Source organism: Solea solea, chromosome 9, assembly GCF_958295425.1.
Source record: "Solea solea chromosome 9, fSolSol10.1, whole genome shotgun sequence".
Classification (NCBI taxonomy): Eukaryota; Metazoa; Chordata; class Actinopteri; order Pleuronectiformes; family Soleidae; genus Solea; species Solea solea.
The window spans coordinates 14,268,607-14,287,734 of NC_081142.1; the positions used below are offsets into that span (position 1 = coordinate 14,268,607).

Consider the following 19,128-nt stretch of genomic DNA (forward strand, 5'->3'; position numbering starts at 1 on the left):
CACTTTGATTTTGTCATTACCACTTGATTAACTAAAACAAGAGATTCATGTCTAATAATATATCCTAAATGGTATCTTTCTAGAAATGTACATGACCATGCTTAATAATCATATATTAGTAGTTACCCACAATTCTGTTTCTATTCCCCCCCCCCCCCCCCACACTATCTGGTCCACTGAACAAACCATAACACAGAGGAGCTGGCAACTAGCAACCCACTTTAATCCCTATGAAAGAAGATTTCTTGATGGATGTCATTTAGATACAGGAACACAAAATGTGTTCCAACATTTCACTTGTTGTGACGGGGGGGGGCGTTGGGGGGGGGCAAAAGAAAATACATTTACAAATCTGAGTCACAATACACAGGGCCTGCGGTATGTACAAGGTGACAGTGTTGGGGCAGGAAACATCGTCCGTCAGTAGTTTTGATATCTCTGTAGCACCTCTGTAGCACAATTTGGAAAAAAACATTTGTTGTCCGTAAAAACTGAGCAATATGCCTGAAAAAATCTGTCAAAAATAAAGGTATTAATCTTTCTTTTTGATCGGCCAGGTTTGTGAGTTCATCTCAGAAAAAAAGCATACAGTGATAGAAAAGACAGATGACATTAACCATATACAATATCATTAACACATACAATTCAGGCCACGTACAAATATGCCCTATTCCAGATTTTAGGGTTCCTACATACATTTTTGTTCTCTCCCAAATATCATATATCATATTTTCATTTCATAGAGATTACGTGACAGTAAACAAAGCTCTCGCTCAGTAGAGCAGATTAATGGTTAACCAGGAGCAAATATGACAAAAGAAGCAACAAATATTCATGTGCCGAGTACGACTGAGGACAAAGTCGGAGACAATTTATCCTGGCCTTAACTGTGTAGGAACCCTGAGACAGCTGTGGGAGCGTGAAAATAGTGGCTCTATTTGTATGACATTAATATCAAGGTCTCATCACTTAACGACAGTGACACATCTTCACAAAAAAGTGTATGCATCCTTCAGACGGATCAACTAGTGTTTGCATTCAAAATTATTTCCCTATTACAAATAATGCTTTCAATATTGGACTAAGACATTTAAATACTGAGTTCCCCCTACAATACTTTTTTGTTTTCTTTTATACATCCATTTCCCCATGTACCTCTTGCAATCCAGCAAAAACAAAAAAAAAAACCTTTGTTAAAATATCCTGTAGATGGTTAATGTGACACTCTTGTTCCACCCGTTTTCAAGCAAATGGTGGCGGTGTTGAAAAATAGATCTTTTGTTGCTGGTTATTCTTAAAAAGAAAACAAAAAAAGGAGAGAGAAGTCCACCGAGACCTCAGACCTCACTGCTGAGAGGCCATCATAGTAATTAGCTTCTTGTCTAAGAAAGTAAATGTGAGTGTGCTGTTACTGAATTATTGCAGCGAGGTATGGAGTTGATACCACCCAGAGACATTATATTCATATTAAGACAGAGGAGAAAAGCACAGCAGCAGACCAAAAAAAAACCAAAAAAAAGAAGAATAAATTTACAAAAAACATTATTAATAATAATAATAACAATAATAATAATAATAATAATAATAATAATAATGTTGAAAATACAAAAGCCTCTTTAGCTGCTGCTTCGGAGCAGACAGGCCAAAGCACCACTGCAAATACATCAACTCAAAAATAGAAAAGTAACATGCATTAAAAGAGTGCTCATGTGTCCAAGTTACTTCCTGCTCCTGCCCTGAGCTCTCACCACCGCTCCAGGAAATGTTTTTGTCCATTAATACAGCACTCAGTAGAATCCACCTCCATTAGCTTACTTCCTAGTGGCTCAGCCTCTGTTGACCAAGTAACGACATAGTGGAGTTGGGTTTTTTTTTTTAATGTTTTTTTAAATTATTATTTTTAATACAGGGGTCCAGGCCCGTCGTCCTGAGGGAAATGTGAATTGAGGAGCGTCTCCATGTAGGAAACGTAGCCGCTGCTCGGTGTGTACATTTGCTGATGTGGCGGGGGAGGGGACAGGGCCGACAGGAGGGGGTCAGAGTTCAATGCCGACTGGAAGGGGGTCATCATCTGTGGAGTCAGTGCGGGGTCCGACACCAGGGATGACCCCATTACAGCTTGAGTGAGGGTGAGGCTTGTGTCCATCGGGGTTCCAGCATCCACCGGAATACCATTGGCTTGGGCGGCTACATCCTGCGGTATCATGCTGTGCCGGGACAGTGGCTGTGAGGTCAGCGGTGTAGTAAATCTGTCGTGTTCTGCTGTGTGTGCTGAGGCTGAAGTTACGGTGCAAGTGGACGGATTGGTTGTTTCCATGCGAGTCAGGGTGGGAGGGGCTGAATCAGAGGGCAGACGGCGGCGCTTTGCTGCTTGGGCTTCGTCGGGCGAGGAAACCTCCTGGGACGTAGGTATTGCCTGAAAACCAGACAGGAAGTTAAATCAATCCCTCTTTACCACGTATAGAAGTACTCAACGTTAATGGTCAGCCATGTTATTTGAGTGTCTGAAATTAGGCTGATATCCATGATATAGTGGAATGGAAAAATGACCGAGGCATGTACACTAAATTACTTCCGGTGAACTATATGAATGCAATGAGCCTCATTTTAAATTCTTGTCTCTGTGCCAAGTTAAAATGTGCAAATTGGATTAATTCCAATTTGAATCATTCAATAATTTCCCTGTTTACATGAACTTAAAAACAAGTGACGTTTGTATGCATGCAAGTGTCGGAATAAACCATTTTAATATGTGTCAGAAGAAGCTTCACTTTCCGCCTGTACTGTAAACAAATGCCATTGTTGCTGTTCTTTAAACAATACTTCTGTTTCTTCTGCTCTCCGTAATGAAGCTACAAGCTCAGCAGTTCAAACTGCTGGAGAGGTGGAGATGAGAAAACTGTGTTGGCTTCAGATGAGTGTTTTGTTCCCACCACGTTTCTATCCATTTTCCAGCAATACCAAAAGTGTAATATGTGGACAGACACGCGTTTACCCACACCAGAAAGCCATGATCGGAACAGTGGCGATCACAAAAGCACCCCAGGTTTTATTATTAATAACTGTGTTATTATTATTGGTGAATGTAAGGGACGTACATTGTACCAGTACTAAAACTTTAAAAGCGATTCTATACTGTGTTTGGCGTACTGTCACGTTCTTTAATTGAGAATGCCTGTCTGTGCCATAGATGATCGACTATTAGTCTAACAGACGATCTTTGCAGCGTCTCCGGCCGCCAACAACAGTGGCGCTGCTGTGTGACGTTTACGGAATTGGTGAGATGTAATATGAGCCGACGCACATATTAATGCGGAGGAGGGAGACAGCGCTGAGACAGAGAGAGAACGGCAGCTGCAGCAACACGGGAGCAGCCACCACTCATAGAAAAAGAGGGCACCCGAAGTGCAATTTGGAAATATTTTGGCTTCAAGGCAAATGCAAAGGGTGGGAACCCAAAAACAGTGGCACGTCGGCCTGCAGGTGGTGCTTCAAAACTCGCCATCGGTGAGAATGTGTCAAACTTTGGCGAAATATTTGAAGGATAATCATCCAGACCTGTTCAGACTTCAATCAACGGTGATTAAATTAAATAAGAAAGTCAAATAAGATAACTCTCTTTTAATAACTGGATGCTGAAATATTGACAATGTCTAATTCATTTCTACATATGTAATTTAAAAATAATTATATGTTATACACATATACATATATATATATATATATACACATATATGTGTATATTTATATATATATATGTATTCCATGCACAGATCCCCGTCCATCAGAACAAGTTAGTAGTTTGCACATATATATGTATATATGTGTGTGTATATATATATATACACATATATATACACACACACATATATGCATATATATATATATATATATATATATATATATACACATATATGTATACACATATGTATATATGTGTATATATATATATATATATATATATACACACACACACACACACACACATATTTATATGTATTCCATGCACAGATCCCCGTCCATCAGAACAAGTTAGTACTTTGCATTAAAGTAGACTCACCTTCACTCATTCTGAATCAATACAGCTATAAAATTTCTGCTTTTTTCTTATTCCATTTTTCTGCTCTGCTTTAATAATACATATGTTAATACATATTCATTTTGGACTGCCGGGGTTTGTTAAATATTAGAGCTAATGGTCTGTCCTGTCCAACCCATCCACTGTATTTAATTTGACCAATTATTTGGTTTCTTTTAATCTGTTATGAAGCTTTTTTGAATTTAACTTGGATTTTCAAGCCAGGCTTTGTCTGTACAAATATTAAAATGTCTCTGGCAAGGCCGCGCATCCGAAACTACTCAGATGTTAAAGCTGAATCAAAGTTAACAAAGGACACCACTAATGTTTTATCCGATAAAACAGACATCTATTCAATCTGACAACCTACTAACACTGGCTCCCTCACAGCCCTTCATCCTCTGAGCAGTCAGTTGTTTGATTCAATAAAAGGGTTTTTTTATATCTGCAAATACTTGAGTCTACTTACACTGAACAATACAAGCTATGTTAGAGTGACCCTTTATTATTTACAGAAGGAGAAAATTCAGTAAAAAAAAAATACTTACAAGTCGGGCACGGACCCTCTTAGGCAGTTCCTGGTCCAAAAAGTGGATCTCCGATTGTTTGAGCAGCAGCTGAGTCTGATCGTGAAACTCAACCTGCGCAGATATAACAACATTCTGAATTAATTAACATTTCCAACCGCTTCGTCTCCTGTGATTAGAGAGCACACTCGACTTGATAATTACTTTGGGCAAAAGTGGACACATGAGGGATTTATGTGGAAAAAGAATGTGTGGCTGGCTTAGTGAGTAAAAAAAAAAAAAATACAAATACCAGAAAGTCACAGGCTTAATCTCAGCCAAAAGCAAACAAAGTTTATCAACAACCACGTCTTCTGTTTGAATGTCCTTGACCACAGCACTGAACCCCAAAGCTGCTCACTGACTGTTTTAAATACAAAAGTAGTTTTTTTTTTTTTTTTAAATATTGAGGAAAACAAGGTGATGGTCAGGGTTGCAGTCCTGACACAGCCACCAGCTGGAGACGTGTTTTTTTTATTTTACTCAACGTAACAGTGTTCCTGGTCTCAGGCTACACGAGGGCATGAAGTGAGCAAACACAAGGACACCACCCATATTTTAACTCGATTTCTTTATTACAGACACATCATTAGGAAATGTAATCAGAAGTAAATTGTTGTAGATGTGCGTCAAAAACAAATAAGTCTGTTATTGCACTCCTGCAGCCACTTTCATTAAAGCCTCCTGACACCAGTTTCAGAATCATCTTCTACAATCCTGAAATTTCCACTCCTCATATTTGCCCCTTGGATTCCCCATCATGCACCAGTGCTCTCTCAACCTTATGTTTTAATACCATACTGTATCAAAATGCTCAGGCAATTATCTACAGAAGCAGACAAGCTTTTCACAAATTGATAAATACAAGATCCAGGACCCGAAGCGTAGGGTGGAAATCATGAGACTGAGCGCCCTGCTCCCAAAGTACAATCACTTACAGTCACACTGCAGAGGAAGAGCATCCGATGAAGTAAGTAAATGATGCCATTGATCACAGAGTAATTGTTTTTTTTCTACACCATACTGTATTTGCAAAAGCATTTCACAGCTTGATTTGGACAGGTTTATACCTCTACACATATTGCGGTCAAGAATGACATTGCTTAAATGTCCGGTGTGTAATAAAAATGAGGGTTTTATGGATGTTTTTTTTCATGTATTATCACTTTTATATAGTTTTCACAGCCTTAAAATTAGTCTTTTATGTGTACTTTCGGCAAGGCTCTTGCTTTACGGAAGTTGCCATTTCGCACTACCAAGTTTCTACATCAGCCTGAAACAACAATATCTTTTCTGGTATGCAAAGTCCACCATAGTTCCTTGACATGCTCGAGAACAATCTGCAGTCTTGCCATTAGATGTCTCTAATCTTTACACATTGGACCTTTAAAGGCTTCAAGGCAGTTTAAATCTACCCATTAACCCATTCAGACCTGGCATTAACATTCATCCTAAGCACCAAGTATACGTCATGAATACGTCCTCAAATCTGATTATATTTGGAGGTGGTTAGAGGTAAAATGAAGCCACATTCTCGCCACATTCTGTATGAACACAATCCATTCATTACAGAACACGTCCAAGATCCCCTCTTCCTCAGCTGATGTCCTCTGTCCTGCTGTAGTTTCACATCATTTTTTGCACTTATCTGTGGCAAGTTAATTACTTGTGGCTACTGCATAACATTAACACTGATCAACACATGGTGTGTGATTCATTCGACGCTCTTTGCCTGTCTCTGTCTGTCATTCACACACACCCACACACACACACACACACACACAGTGACATGTGTGACATATGTGTACTCAGACTACATACACATCATTTTGTTCCGACAAACAGACATGACATCAGTGTTAATGTGAATAGAGAGCGGGGGACGGCCAGTTCTGACCACATGTGTTCACACACTGTTTGTTTCCTCACCTGGTAGTACTTGTGAGAGTGCTCTTTGATGAAGGACGCATTGAGGATCTGACCCTCATTTGTGCTGACCAAGATCATCTCCCCAGCTTCAGGAGGACCGGTATGCAGGCAATCGTGACTCTGAAGGAGGATGGGAAGGATCAGAGGATGCAGACCAAGGAAAAAAAGAACAACATTTTAAAGATTGTCCGTTTCATTACAGACAATCATTACTAAAACGTGCTTTCAAATGCTGATAAACGTCTCTTGCCAACTGGGAGACCCTCGCCGAGGACCGCACTGAGTGGAGGCGTACCAACATTCAGGGAACAGACAGCATGGAGAATGAACAACGTTGCGAGATAGATGTCAGAGGATCGCTAGGTGGCATACAAAGAAACTAATCTCTAGATATAAGGAATAACATCTAATTTAAATGCATATAGTAGTTACACTAGAATAGATAAGTATCTACATATTTCTGCCCCCAGGTACTGATGATGCAGTGTTTCAATCATTTCACTCAGTGGTCAGTGCAAATGTGCTGTCACTGCTGAGGCTAAAAGGATTCAAGTATTATTTAAAACTGCTTCAAAAAGACATTTTAACCTTCTTATTATTTACACGTCAGACGCACTGCGGTGAGTATAAATTAAGCTTAATTCAGTATAAGGGATTAAGAACATTGACTCATAAAGGTTTATTGGCAACATTTTCTTAAGGTCCCTCTACTTTCCACTTGACAGCAATTCAAACTGCTTTTAAGCGTTTTAGTAGGCAGCAGAACATTAAGTTTTAAATGACCTGATTGCATAAGATTTGTTCTTTACAACATTAAATTCTTTGCAAATGTTTTAAGTCCAACCACTTTCTTATAAAATAAACAGTCAAACCATATTAACGTTATGCTTTTAGCCAATTTGCAGCAGAGAGCCATTTTATGTCTTTCTGAATTTACATTTGGACATTACATTTTCATTGGCTGAAACGATCAAGTTACAAAGTATAAACCAGTTGCACACAGGTATGCGGGGAATGAAAAGATGACTCACTACTATGTTTTCTGGTTGCAGATTGTCACAATACGAGCCGTCGTCAAAGTTAACCTCGTAGAATGTCTGCGTTGCCATGCCGATAACGGTACAGTGGTAGTACCAGCTGTCACTGTTGCGACCAATCACTTTCTGGCCTAGGTTTGGACACGGGCTACTTTTAGCTGCTGCCGGGCGCACCTGGAGAGAGGGAGAGAGGGAGGGTGTGAGAGAGAGAGAGAGAGAGAGAGAGAGAGAGAGAGAGAAAAAGAGAGAGAGAGAGAGAGAGAGAGAGAGAGAGAGAGAGAGAGAGAGAGGTTAATCTCTGTCTGTAATGTAACACCTTCATGTGAAACATGATTGCAGTGAAAGAGTTACGGTAATTAAAACTGTGTGTAATTTACACTTCCAAGACTGAGTACTTACACCTACCTTTGGAGTAGTGACTTTTGGAGGAGTGACTTTTGGAGGAGTAACTTTTGGCGGAATGACTTTTTTATGTTTGTGACAGGTCACAGACACCACATAGGGCCAGTCAGCTGGTTTCATGACTACACCGGCAATTTGGGCACAGGTGACATGGAAGGAGGTGGCACAGTTCTCATACGAGCATTGGATGCAGGCGCCACGGTTCTGACTGACACTCTTACTGTGACAGAACATACACTTCTGCAAGGAGAACATAAAAGGGTTTTTAGTTTGTGATTCATGTTATAGAGAAATCACCCTCAACCTCATAAGCTTTTTTTTCTCCCCCCACACTTTTGGTCTTCTTTTCATGGACTTTCGAACCACCCTGCACATACAACCTCACAACATTCATGCCATTCGCTTCAAATTATTCAATTGTCTTCAACTGTCTTAACGCCTGCTCTCTCCATCTCCCATTTGTCCCCCGCTTTAGTTTAAGCTGGGGGAACAAGGGAGAGATAGATGAAAAGCTGCAATGCAACAGGGAAAAAGAGCAACAGCATGAAAGAGAATTTGCACTGTCAAATTGAGTTATGCTCTCAACACACCAGTGCAACCTCAGGAGTTTCAGAAACATCGTCTTCCTTCAAAATCCAAGTGAAATTGTTAATTTTCTGAAAACAATAATCTGCAAAGAAATATATTTGCTTCCACAGAGGGGTTATACAAATTGTGCATACTTTATGTTTCTCATCAAAGCATAGTGTAATAAGTAATTTGACTGGTATTCTTCCATGTACTTGTATGTGTTTGCAATAATTATCTGTCGCACAAGCTAAGCCTTCCCTCCCCCACCTTCTCCTTCCCCATCCACCTCCTTTTGACACATCACACAGTGAGCAACTGCATCACAGCACATGGCCAATCAATAAAAAAAAATATTGTTATTAAAGTGCCAATACTTAATTTTTGTACTGGTGCAGGACAAAAATACAACCGCTCCCAAGAGAGATGTGCTGAGTGATATTTAACCGGCTGCAATGACTTATAGCAAATACAGCTGAATATCAGTGCTCAGTTCTTCAATCACAGGCACATAGCACAGCACTTACTGCAGGGCTATTGAGGCCACACCCCCACATGCATGCACTGTGCATTCCTCCATCACATGTCATGGAGGTATAAGAATTGAAAAGCAGTCTTATTTCCATTTTTCTCATTTGCAGTTTTAATAATACACTATTGAGTCAAGTCAAGTATGTTTTGACGATATTATAAAGCAGATATTTGATCCATGGTGTAAAAAATTTACTAGCAACTATTAAATCAAAATGTATTACAGTGCTTTACTGAGTGCAGGTTTTAAGCCTTGACCTTTGTTAGAAGAAAAACTTAGAATGCAAATGAATACTGCATCTACCCTCTCGCATACACTGCTGATTTAGAGTTGTGATTTTCCAAGAGTAGTTAATCAGTTATAGAACTGATTAAATGTTTTGTAGAATGTTGAATGTAACAGGAGCCTTGCTGAGAAAATCTGAAATCACTCCATAACAGCTTGAGTGAAAACTCTCCATTCCACAGAATGCTGAACATGGTGCGATATATCAACTGGTTTTTAAGGGTGCGTCTTAACACTTGTTCAGCCCAGCCATCCAAATCATTAGACTGCAGAAATTCTTCTCATGGCCTTTTATGTACAGATGGAAGCAAATGCTTTGACAGCGCTCTGATGCGACTGTCACCAAGCTCATCTGGCAGATTTTCAGAGAGAAGTTGAGGAAGATTTTTTTAAGATTTGAAATAATGCACCACCAATCACTGCAGAGGCTTGGAGGAGGGATGGCAGAAGGATAGGAAAGGAGGGGACAGGTTGTCTCCAAAGATGTGGCAGCAATGGGTAAATTGCTTCCTGCCCACGGGATCGATACAGTTCATTTGGCACAGTGAGAAATGACAGCTGATTATTCAGCCATTCCTCTCACCACAGCTGTTTTACCCCATGCCATCCACTGCTCACAAAAAGAGGATCTATCCCTGCACCAAGGAAGGAGTGTCGGTAATGGATGCAGATAGTGGCAGATACAGAGGCAGTGAGTAGGAAAGTCAGGGATTTGCTTCGATAAAATGCAAGACGGATATCAAGGAAAAAGTAAGGTTCCATGAAGGAGAAACAAGCAAGATACAGAGAGTCAATGGATGTAGATTTTAACTGTTAAAACTGCTTAAACGTTAACCTGCCTGAATAAACCTTTTTTGCTTTGACTCAACTTACCAGATTCTTGCGTGTTTCTGGAACAGCACTGATGTCCACTGGCTGCCTTTCAATGGCATTAACAAAGTGAGCTTCAGCCACAGCGATTGCACAGATGACATGGACCCAGCTAGTGACAAAGACAGAGACACACACACACACACACACAAAATCAAAAATGAAGGTGAAAATCAGCAGATAAAACTTAGCTGATGTTTGACTGCCAGCAAAACCTTTTGTGTATATCTGACAAAGTCAATTTCAACAATGACAAATGAGCAAATAATCAGTAAACAAAACAACATCCTCCTTAAATTGAACTTGTTAGATGTCTGGGCTCAGATCTTCATTGTAAACTTTTTTTTGATGAATTCTAATAATTATAATTTTGTTAATATTTTAGCTAGTGATACTATTTACCTTGGCCACTGCATTAAGACTTTGAGGGTATCAATCAAATTACCCCCATTAGGTTATAAGTGCTTTTTACTTGCTTTCTGAAGTAAGGATATCTAAATGAATTTTCTGTTAATTTAGCATTTCTTAAAAGCCACTTCAGGAGCCAAACATGGGCCACTTACCGCTTATCAACAGTGATCTTAAAAGCTCCTCCACGTAAGTTGCAGAGACAACACTCCTGAAAGTAAATGAGTATGAAGGTTAGGCAGTAATAGAGTGTCACAGAAGCACAGATTTCTTACTATACATTTAGAGATGGATGCTAACCAGTCCTGTCAGCACTAATGGCGTGTTTCCATCATGTTACTGTTTGGTTTGCTACAGTGCAGTACGGTTTGGAACGGTAACACCCTCGGTCAGGCTTGGCTTTTGACTGAGAACAGTACCTTTACTTGGTAGACGGGGTGTGTACTATGACGTTGTACTGGTGCAACGACAAAGAACAATGTTGACGTGACACAACAGACAACAAGGGCGCAGCTAATTTTTTACTGCTTGGTTTGTGGCTGTTTATCTCATCAAGACGTCAAGCTTTGTATGAGGATGGACTGTGGACGTTGAGGAAACACCGGTCGCAAGTAAGTGCCACCTTTCTGTCGCCCAATCAGCCTACTGTTGTGGGTCTAGCTCCACCCATACCATACTCTGGTACCACAAGGGAAGGGTATTGAAAAATGGAAATTTGGACCCATTTTGTGTTGCATATGAATACTTCTTGTGGAAGGCAAAAACATTTTTCTTGTGGAGGGAGGCTTTAGGTTAAGGTACTGCTGCTACTCACCACTGTCCAGGCTCCTGCAGTACATCTGGAGCATATCCAGGAATCACTGACTGAGTCTGGCTTTACACCGTAACAACCTATGAAAATATGTAAGAGACACTCAGTACTTCACATATCTTTTATGAACCATTCTACATTGTTTCTAAGACACCAAGGTGTAATAATGTTCAATATGATTAGCCCTAACAGCAACTTCAACACAATATTTATTAAATACCCTTTTCCTTTTTAAATAATTTTCTATTTTTGCTTGTTAACCCATGTTCACATTTTATATATAGCTTCACTATCGACAATTTGTGCTTTCAGAACTAAATAATGACACATTTATGTAACATCTAGGAAGGTTGATTTTTATTTTGGATGTCCACTCAACAGCGAGCACAGGAATCCAGCACAGAACTGGTGTTTTTCAGAGGAGTTCTTTCTGCTTCATGTCATCTTATCAATAGCAGCACTGCTTCCTCCATGTGAGTCCGCTTCATCCCTTGACGACTAATGAACTGGCCTTTTTGAAGTGCACTTCAGCTTTAGGGGTAATAAGAACCCAGGAGGGTTAGTGTGTTTTACTGACTGCATGTGTGCACTTTCACTGGCTGTAATTTCTATGGTTAAATGTGCAGCCCAATACATGCAGACTTTAAAACCTATACTGTTCCATTGTTAAAAAACACCACTGACCTGAACATATTATTTACTATTATTAAGAAACAAACAGATAACCCTGCCCATCATTTCTAACTGACTGGAAACTCGGTTTACTTTTTAAAAAGTGTGCAAAATGTGTCAAATAAGAGCTAAGGATGTATATGTTATGCTGAATTCAGAGATATTGGAACCCGTGGTTCGAGTAGCCTCTTTCTAGTTTAACCTGAGTAAAGGAGAGTTAAACTAAGAAGCTTCATTGAGCGTACCGAACCTGCAGGGGAATTGAGCTGACAGTTTGTTGCACTGCTATAGTGGAGTCTCATTTTCACTGCTTTCTATTTTTCCAGCACTATTCTCAGGGGTCCACGGATAAAAAAAGAAAGTTGTGAATAGCGAAGAACAGTGGAATACCCAGTAGAAGCTGTGTGTAAAACATGTCAGCTTGTGCACAGACTTGTATGATGCTGAGACCAAGTTTTTTTAAGTGTTGTGAATCAAACACTGCAGTATGCCTACAGCTGCTCGTGTCCCACTGGCAGCACAGAACCAAGTATAACTTTTTAACAACAACTTCAACCTGTTTCTTAACCATTTCAAATCCACAAAATACGAACATCCATACTGATTTAACAGCCCTGTATCACAGCCATGACAGTGTCAGAACATGTAAAATTTACCTTTGTTAGTCTTCATATATAAACCATATTTGTTCAATCCTGTTGATTCAATTAACACTGAAAAACATCACAAGACCACATAACAGCGTTTAGAAATGTGTCTGTATTGGAGGTTTTGTACTTACTAGCATGAACCTGCATTTTGCAAGAACAACAGCAGAGTAGAAGACTGGTTCCATCCTCTCCAACGTGAGGGTTAGTGGGTGGAGGCTCTGTGTTTTCTGCCCCAACGCTAAAGCACATCTCTGGGACCAGTGGACGAGTCATGTCGCCATGACAGGGAGGGGTGGTTGGCGCCACATTTGCAATGGTGACATCCTTTTGTGGCTGGAGAGTAAAAATGATAATTATGATTGCATGTAGAAAAGAAAAAATAATTGCTTTCATTGCCTTTATGTCCCTCATTTGGTGGTTCTAGAAGTCAACTACTTAATGAGCTGGGAATTTGCTGCGATTTCTGCAAAAAACGTACGGGTCTACCATGACTTGTGAGGCTGTACCTTAATGTAGGGACAGAAGATTGAACAGACAGCACAATATGGTTGAAGTGCTGCCACTGCAACATTGAAGGCTTTCTCTGCCAAGAAGTTGGGTGAAAGATTCCGCCAAGGGTTCTCCTTTTTCTTAAAACTGCTGTCCAGCAGCATGGGTGAGGACAGCTCTGTGGGGGATAAAAGTACTTTTAAGGCAATGTTAAAAAAGAACACCATTATCTGACGTGATGGATCACTGTTAATGATTGTATTTTTCTGAGCAATGCATACAAAAAATGAATTGGAAAATGATCTTTTTAATACCAGAGCCCTTGCCAAGAATCAAAAATAGTACATTCTATTGAACAAACCCAACCCACCTCTGAATTATTGGCCGATGAGCCCCAATAGCAAAGACATCAACAACTTGCTGCTGTGGGTCAAGAATCAATTTGGCAGTGAAGCCCCTTAAGCTACTGATTCGGACAGTTTGTTAGACCTGGACAGACAGCTGGCCATTCTTTTCACAAAATTCCCATTTAACTCTTTTTTTCTTTCAACACTGGCCCTCTCTTTCTCCTCGCCTCACATGTTTTCTTCTGAAGGACATAGTCAAGTCCCCTGCGGCCAACGTAAAGTGACTTTGAAAGCAGGTAATTGAAAGTCATGATCCCCAGATCAATATGTGTCAATCAGGAAAAAAAAGTAGTTTTTTTTTTTTTTTTTTCCAACTGGGAGCTTTAGCCCTACTTGCTAAAACCAAATTGACGTTTTCTTTAGAGCAGATCATCTTTCAACTGGAAGGTTGTGGGTTAAATCACAATCTCCACCAGTCTACATGCCAATCTGTCCCTGGGCAAGACACTGAGACCCAAGTTGCTTCTGATGGCTGTGCCTGCAGTGTGTCACTTGAGTTTGGATAAAAGCATCTGCAAAATGACCAAATCGTATGTAATGTAACACGCGCGATGACACTCAGACACTTAATCTATCGCACATATTACATACAAAGAAAAAGGTTACAATATGATGAATTAATAGATGAATAATGCCAAGTGCTCATCTGACAAAGGTTTTTAGCTAAATATATTTTTATAAATCCACTTTCATAACATCCCCTTGATGTTATGAAAGATTTCCAAACCGAAATTTAGAATAAACTATATTTCAGCTTAAATAAATGCACACGGCCACATACCTTGGTCACTGGTTAGATCTTGCTTGACAATGGACAGAGGGGAGCGCATGGGCGGTTTGCTAAGGGGGTGACGCCGACTCTTTTTCACCTCTGTTGGCATCTTCACCTTGGAATAGCACACCTGATAACAAATACATCATATCAATTTGAACCCCTTAAACATACATACAGAAATAAACACAAACCAGGCAAATTTGCAGCACTGCATTGTGTTGCTGCATTGCTGTAGCAGAAAAACATCTTTATAGCACTTATATGCAATAACCATGGTGGATTCGTAACAATAAAAGTCTGCTAGTGTGTAACTTTTCAAAAAACAAAAGAAAAAAAAATCTATTGACATTCACCTCCAGCTTGTTGTCTGCTGGTACCTCTGGATGACTGACCGTGGCACTGTCTGAATTCATGATGCCAGATGTGGCAAACTGCTCAAATTCTTTCTCAAATCCAGTGATGGCATTGTCGATAAGTGACATCTTCTTTGGCTTCTTCTGCTTCTTTTTTTCGCCATCTTCTGTCAGGGGCGGTGGTTCTTGCACTTGCAAAGAGAGGAAAAGAAACAAATACTTCAAATGAAGGTGAAAGGGTAAAGGAGAGCATGAGTTACTGCTGAGTGGGTGAGTGAAAATAATGGGCTTTGAATTTTGAAGGTTCCGATTTTGATTTCATGAAACTTCAAACTGATTTTCAACTGAGACTTAAAAAAAGCATCTGTATTGATTGAGTGACACAATGTAGGATTTCTTTCTCCAAATGTCTCCGGGGTTATTTTGATGGTACATCAAGTTTATATAATCGTTTTGAATGTTTTTATAATTAGTTTATAGAGTTTATAACAACATGTTCCACACTTTGACCTACACATTTTCTCTTGTTTCATGTGCATACAAAGAAAATAAAAGATCTTAACTGTTCACATCGCCCTCACCCTCTGTGGTTGGAGTTTCAGCTGCTTTAACAGCAGCCTCAGCGGCCTTTTGCTCCTCGAGCTCCATGGCCTTCAGGGTCATCATGGCCTCTCTGGCTAGACGCTCCTCCCTCTCCTGCCTCCGCTGGGCTTCACGCTCCTCCACTTGGCGCTGGTAATCAGCATGATCGAGCGGAATGCCTTCCTCCGCCAACACTTTCACCTCTTCCAGCTTTAGACGGCGGAACTGCTTCATCCTCTGCATGGCCCTGGTGTGGTACAGAGACGGAAAATTTAATTTAATTTAATGTTTTTTATGAGCTCTTTCTCTATTGCAAACACACGCATGGTAATAAAAAATAAAAAAAGAGAGAGAGAGAGAACAGCTACTATGACCTGCAAGGACAGGCCATGGGTAAAGAAACTGCACAATACATTATCCCTGATGAATATATTTGGACATGAACATAACTACATTTGTACCATGTGTATAAAACCTGCATCATCTTACTTTCTTAGGAGGTTTTCTCGGAATGTGACGCGATGCTTCCTCCACTGCTCCAGTTCGGGGCTGGTGAGCTCAGTGGTCTTATGATGATCTATTACTGTAGTGTCTCTGCCCTGCTTCCACAGGTCATAGCGATCGGGCTGCAGGCAGCGCACAAACACGTCCATAGAGATTTTCACCATGTCCTTACGACAAGAACACTGGAGGAGAAAAAGACAGCAGAGGAAGAGGAGATGACTGTATGATTAAGTGGACAAAGACTCCAGGTGGGAACTATTGAAGAGCTACTCTCGACAGCAAGCAAACCAAAAGCATGGACATTTGAACTGTACCCGGGAACCACTTTACAACACATTCGGGTATTTCCGACGACCCGGAGGTATACGTGACACTGTTGTGCAGTTCACAAAGAGCATGTCTCCATTTTGCTTAGTGACGAGTGCCACATTTGGGTCAGATTTGGTGAGGGCAACTGTGAATGAATGAAAGTGTGCTTGAATGTCTCAAAAGTACATCACGCAATCTCTCATCATTTGCTGGAACCCTAATGTATGACACAAGTAACAACTGACTGTGAATGTCCGGTGGAGTGACCAACAAATCACTTCTACAGTGCAGATTGTTGTACGTGCGTCATCAAGTAAATCAAGCAAAACACAGCATTTAAATAACTTGTGAATGTGGTGCTTTGCCAGTAGTTCATACGGAAATAAGACAGACAGCTGTGTCTGGTAACGTCCTAGACTTCATGTCTCCACAACAACTTCATAATGACATTACAGGTGAATGAGTCCCTCTGCTGACTGTCGATGGAGAAGCAGCAGTGACAAAGCCTTAATATTAAACTGCAGTGCTGTGTACAAGTGAGGTGGGGATGCCAAACAAAGGGGGGGGGGGGGGGGGTTAGAGAGAGCGCGCAAGTGTAAAATATTTTTCTGTCTTGCTCGCTGTATTACATTCTGGCCCTATTATTATTTCCCAAACTGTACTGAGAGCCTTATGTTCAATTACTGGGAACACAGCAGCTCTCCCTCCCCGGTAAAACAATATCCAGTCTACATTTCATCTAGACACCACTTGTCAGACAGAAACATTAAAATATGGTGTCGGGTGGAGGGTGTTGGTGCGGAGAGTGGGAGGGCAGACATGGGAAAGTGCGCATGGTTACAGCTGATTGATACCATCATGAAACCTTTGGTGGAAACACCATCATGCCAGGAAACTACAAACATAAAAGCACACCAGATAATAACAACTACATCAACTATACCAGCTTAACTTTACCATTTATAAAAGGATATAAAGGCTTATTCTAAAATGTAGAAAAGATTATGAAGATTGTTGCCATCCTCAAGGGCCAGGATAAATTACTTTTGTTTATCATATAAAAACTTAATTAAATCCAAGTAAACACACAATCAAGGTACAAAAGATCAAGGAAAACAAAACTCACCACGAGGCATAAAATCGATGAGCTCTTTAGTATATCTGAGCTCCTAATAAAGTTAAATAGTTAAAAGTGACAGAAAACCAGGAGCCTGAAAACTCACAAAGGCATGGACTGGACGAGCAAAGGACTAATGACGAAACAGGGCTTGAGGGTGACCTGTCTGACTTGAACCACAGTCGCTTTGAAATCCACATTCAGAATTCTCTATGCCTGCTTTTATCACACCCTGGCTGAGGAGACAAATAACCTGGTCGATGATCCAAATAATTGGGAATGATTAGAGAGGTAATTAAAAATTGATAAGATGCAGAATAAACCACACAATGGGACTGCATATGATCTCCCTGCTCATGCTGTTTAAACCTAGTGTGAAATAGGACAAAACCTTCTCAATGTTTATGCGCTTGTGTGCACTTTCTTTTATCGAGATGCATGCTGTGGAAAAATGCTGACTACATTTCAATAACAACTAATTATCTTTCTTCGTCCCCAAAAGTTGTTTCTTTCCCACTCTGTATTTCCTCATATACACCCCAAACAACAACTGGCACTTACTGTGCTGACGAGATATTTAAACGCATAATGAAGTTGTGCATAAATATGGTGTATATATAAGGATGTATGGCTATCACAACTGTAGACCAGGCTCAGTGCACAATACAGTACTGCTGCTTCCTAAGTTTATTTGCTGCACCAAGTTTCCCGTTTTAAACGTCGGCAATACTGTAATTGTGATAAAACTGTGTCCACTAAATTCACCATGTCATTCTCTACCTGTCTTTGGTTTCCTTTCCTCTCAGCTTCAGCGTGTACTTCTTTACAACACGGCTACCCTCTAATGGCAGTGACTGGTGGCAGGGTGGGCTGGGTCTGAATTGACACTGAAGCGGTTGTTTTGTGCCCATGATTCAGAGGAGCAAATGTCTTGTATGTTGCGTATTATGAAAGCACACTAATATGTTTTGGATGACGGGTCCCTGTTGGTCTTTGATTAACATCAAAACAGAGGGAACTTTCAGTGCTTGTCAAGTTATTGCACAATGTTTCTTAGGACTTGTTTTCAAACTGAATTCTAATTAAGACATTTTAATTGCTTAAAGCCACATCTGCAGTGTACCGGTGTTCAAATGCTGCATTTGTGCTGCTGCAGTTTAACTGTGATTATGGCTGTCAGTATGGGTGCAATTACAGGTTTCTGGTGTGATAATGATCCTATCTTATGTGTGCATGTACTGTGAAAAAGGAATACAACACCATTTATACATATGGGACCATTTTGGAAAGGATTTCCTACTGCCAGTAGATCTTATTTTTGTGATATTGGCTTATTTCTCTTTTTCCAATTTAATAATGCAGATTTTGTAAACTTCTGCTACAAACTACTAATAAAAGATCAGTACGTCCAGTCACAGCTTTTCTGCTGACCAAAACAAGATAGGTCTGAAAAACATAAATAGTTGAGTTATCTGCAATTCACTTTCAAGATGAATATGCGATGTAATTTGGCCTTGGAAATAGAAGGGCAATTTCTGCCTTTCTCCCAGACTGGAAAAAGAAAAATCCAGCTGAAAGCATCAGGGGAATGGCAGCAAAGTGTGGATGAGAACCAGATGAATGGAGAAAGGCTGTCACTGACAATACTACAGTGCCTGGACAATGAAACCATTCAAATTCAAGCAATGGAACAGCATATCAAACAACTGTTTTTAGAAGGAATATCCAAGATCCTTTTCACAATCTTTGGCAGGGGTTATGCTGGCTTCTTTTTTTGTATTCTTA

The 19,128-nt window shown here is 40.2% G+C and overlaps 1 protein-coding gene across 2 annotated transcripts in view; it reads right to left on the reverse strand.

Annotated features, from left to right (window-relative positions):
• Positions 1–206: 206 nt before the first annotated feature.
• The window catches only part of kdm4b (lysine (K)-specific demethylase 4B), a 40,250-nt gene continuing 21,328 nt past the window's right edge, over positions 207–19,128 (reverse strand). The window contains exons 9-22 of one of the 2 annotated variants that reach the window (XM_058638664.1): positions 15,903–16,099; positions 15,413–15,660; positions 14,832–15,022; positions 14,485–14,605; positions 13,314–13,474; positions 12,939–13,140; positions 11,489–11,565; positions 10,830–10,885; positions 10,270–10,378; positions 8,016–8,252; positions 7,605–7,784; positions 6,574–6,693; positions 4,627–4,719; positions 207–2,416 (exon numbers count right to left, since the gene is read on the reverse strand). In XM_058638664.1, the coding sequence (XP_058494647.1) occupies positions 1,901–2,416; positions 4,627–4,719; positions 6,574–6,693; positions 7,605–7,784; positions 8,016–8,252; positions 10,270–10,378; positions 10,830–10,885; positions 11,489–11,565; positions 12,939–13,140; positions 13,314–13,474; positions 14,485–14,605; positions 14,832–15,022; positions 15,413–15,660; positions 15,903–16,099 (2,508 nt within the window). In that variant the 3' untranslated portion in view covers positions 207–1,900. Of the gene's footprint in view, positions 2,417–4,626; positions 4,720–6,573; positions 6,694–7,604; positions 7,785–8,015; positions 8,253–10,269; positions 10,379–10,829; positions 10,886–11,488; positions 11,566–12,938; positions 13,141–13,313; positions 13,475–14,484; positions 14,606–14,831; positions 15,023–15,394; positions 15,661–15,902; positions 16,100–19,128 lie in introns of both variants that reach the window. The other variant, XM_058638663.1, reaches the window with a different exon arrangement.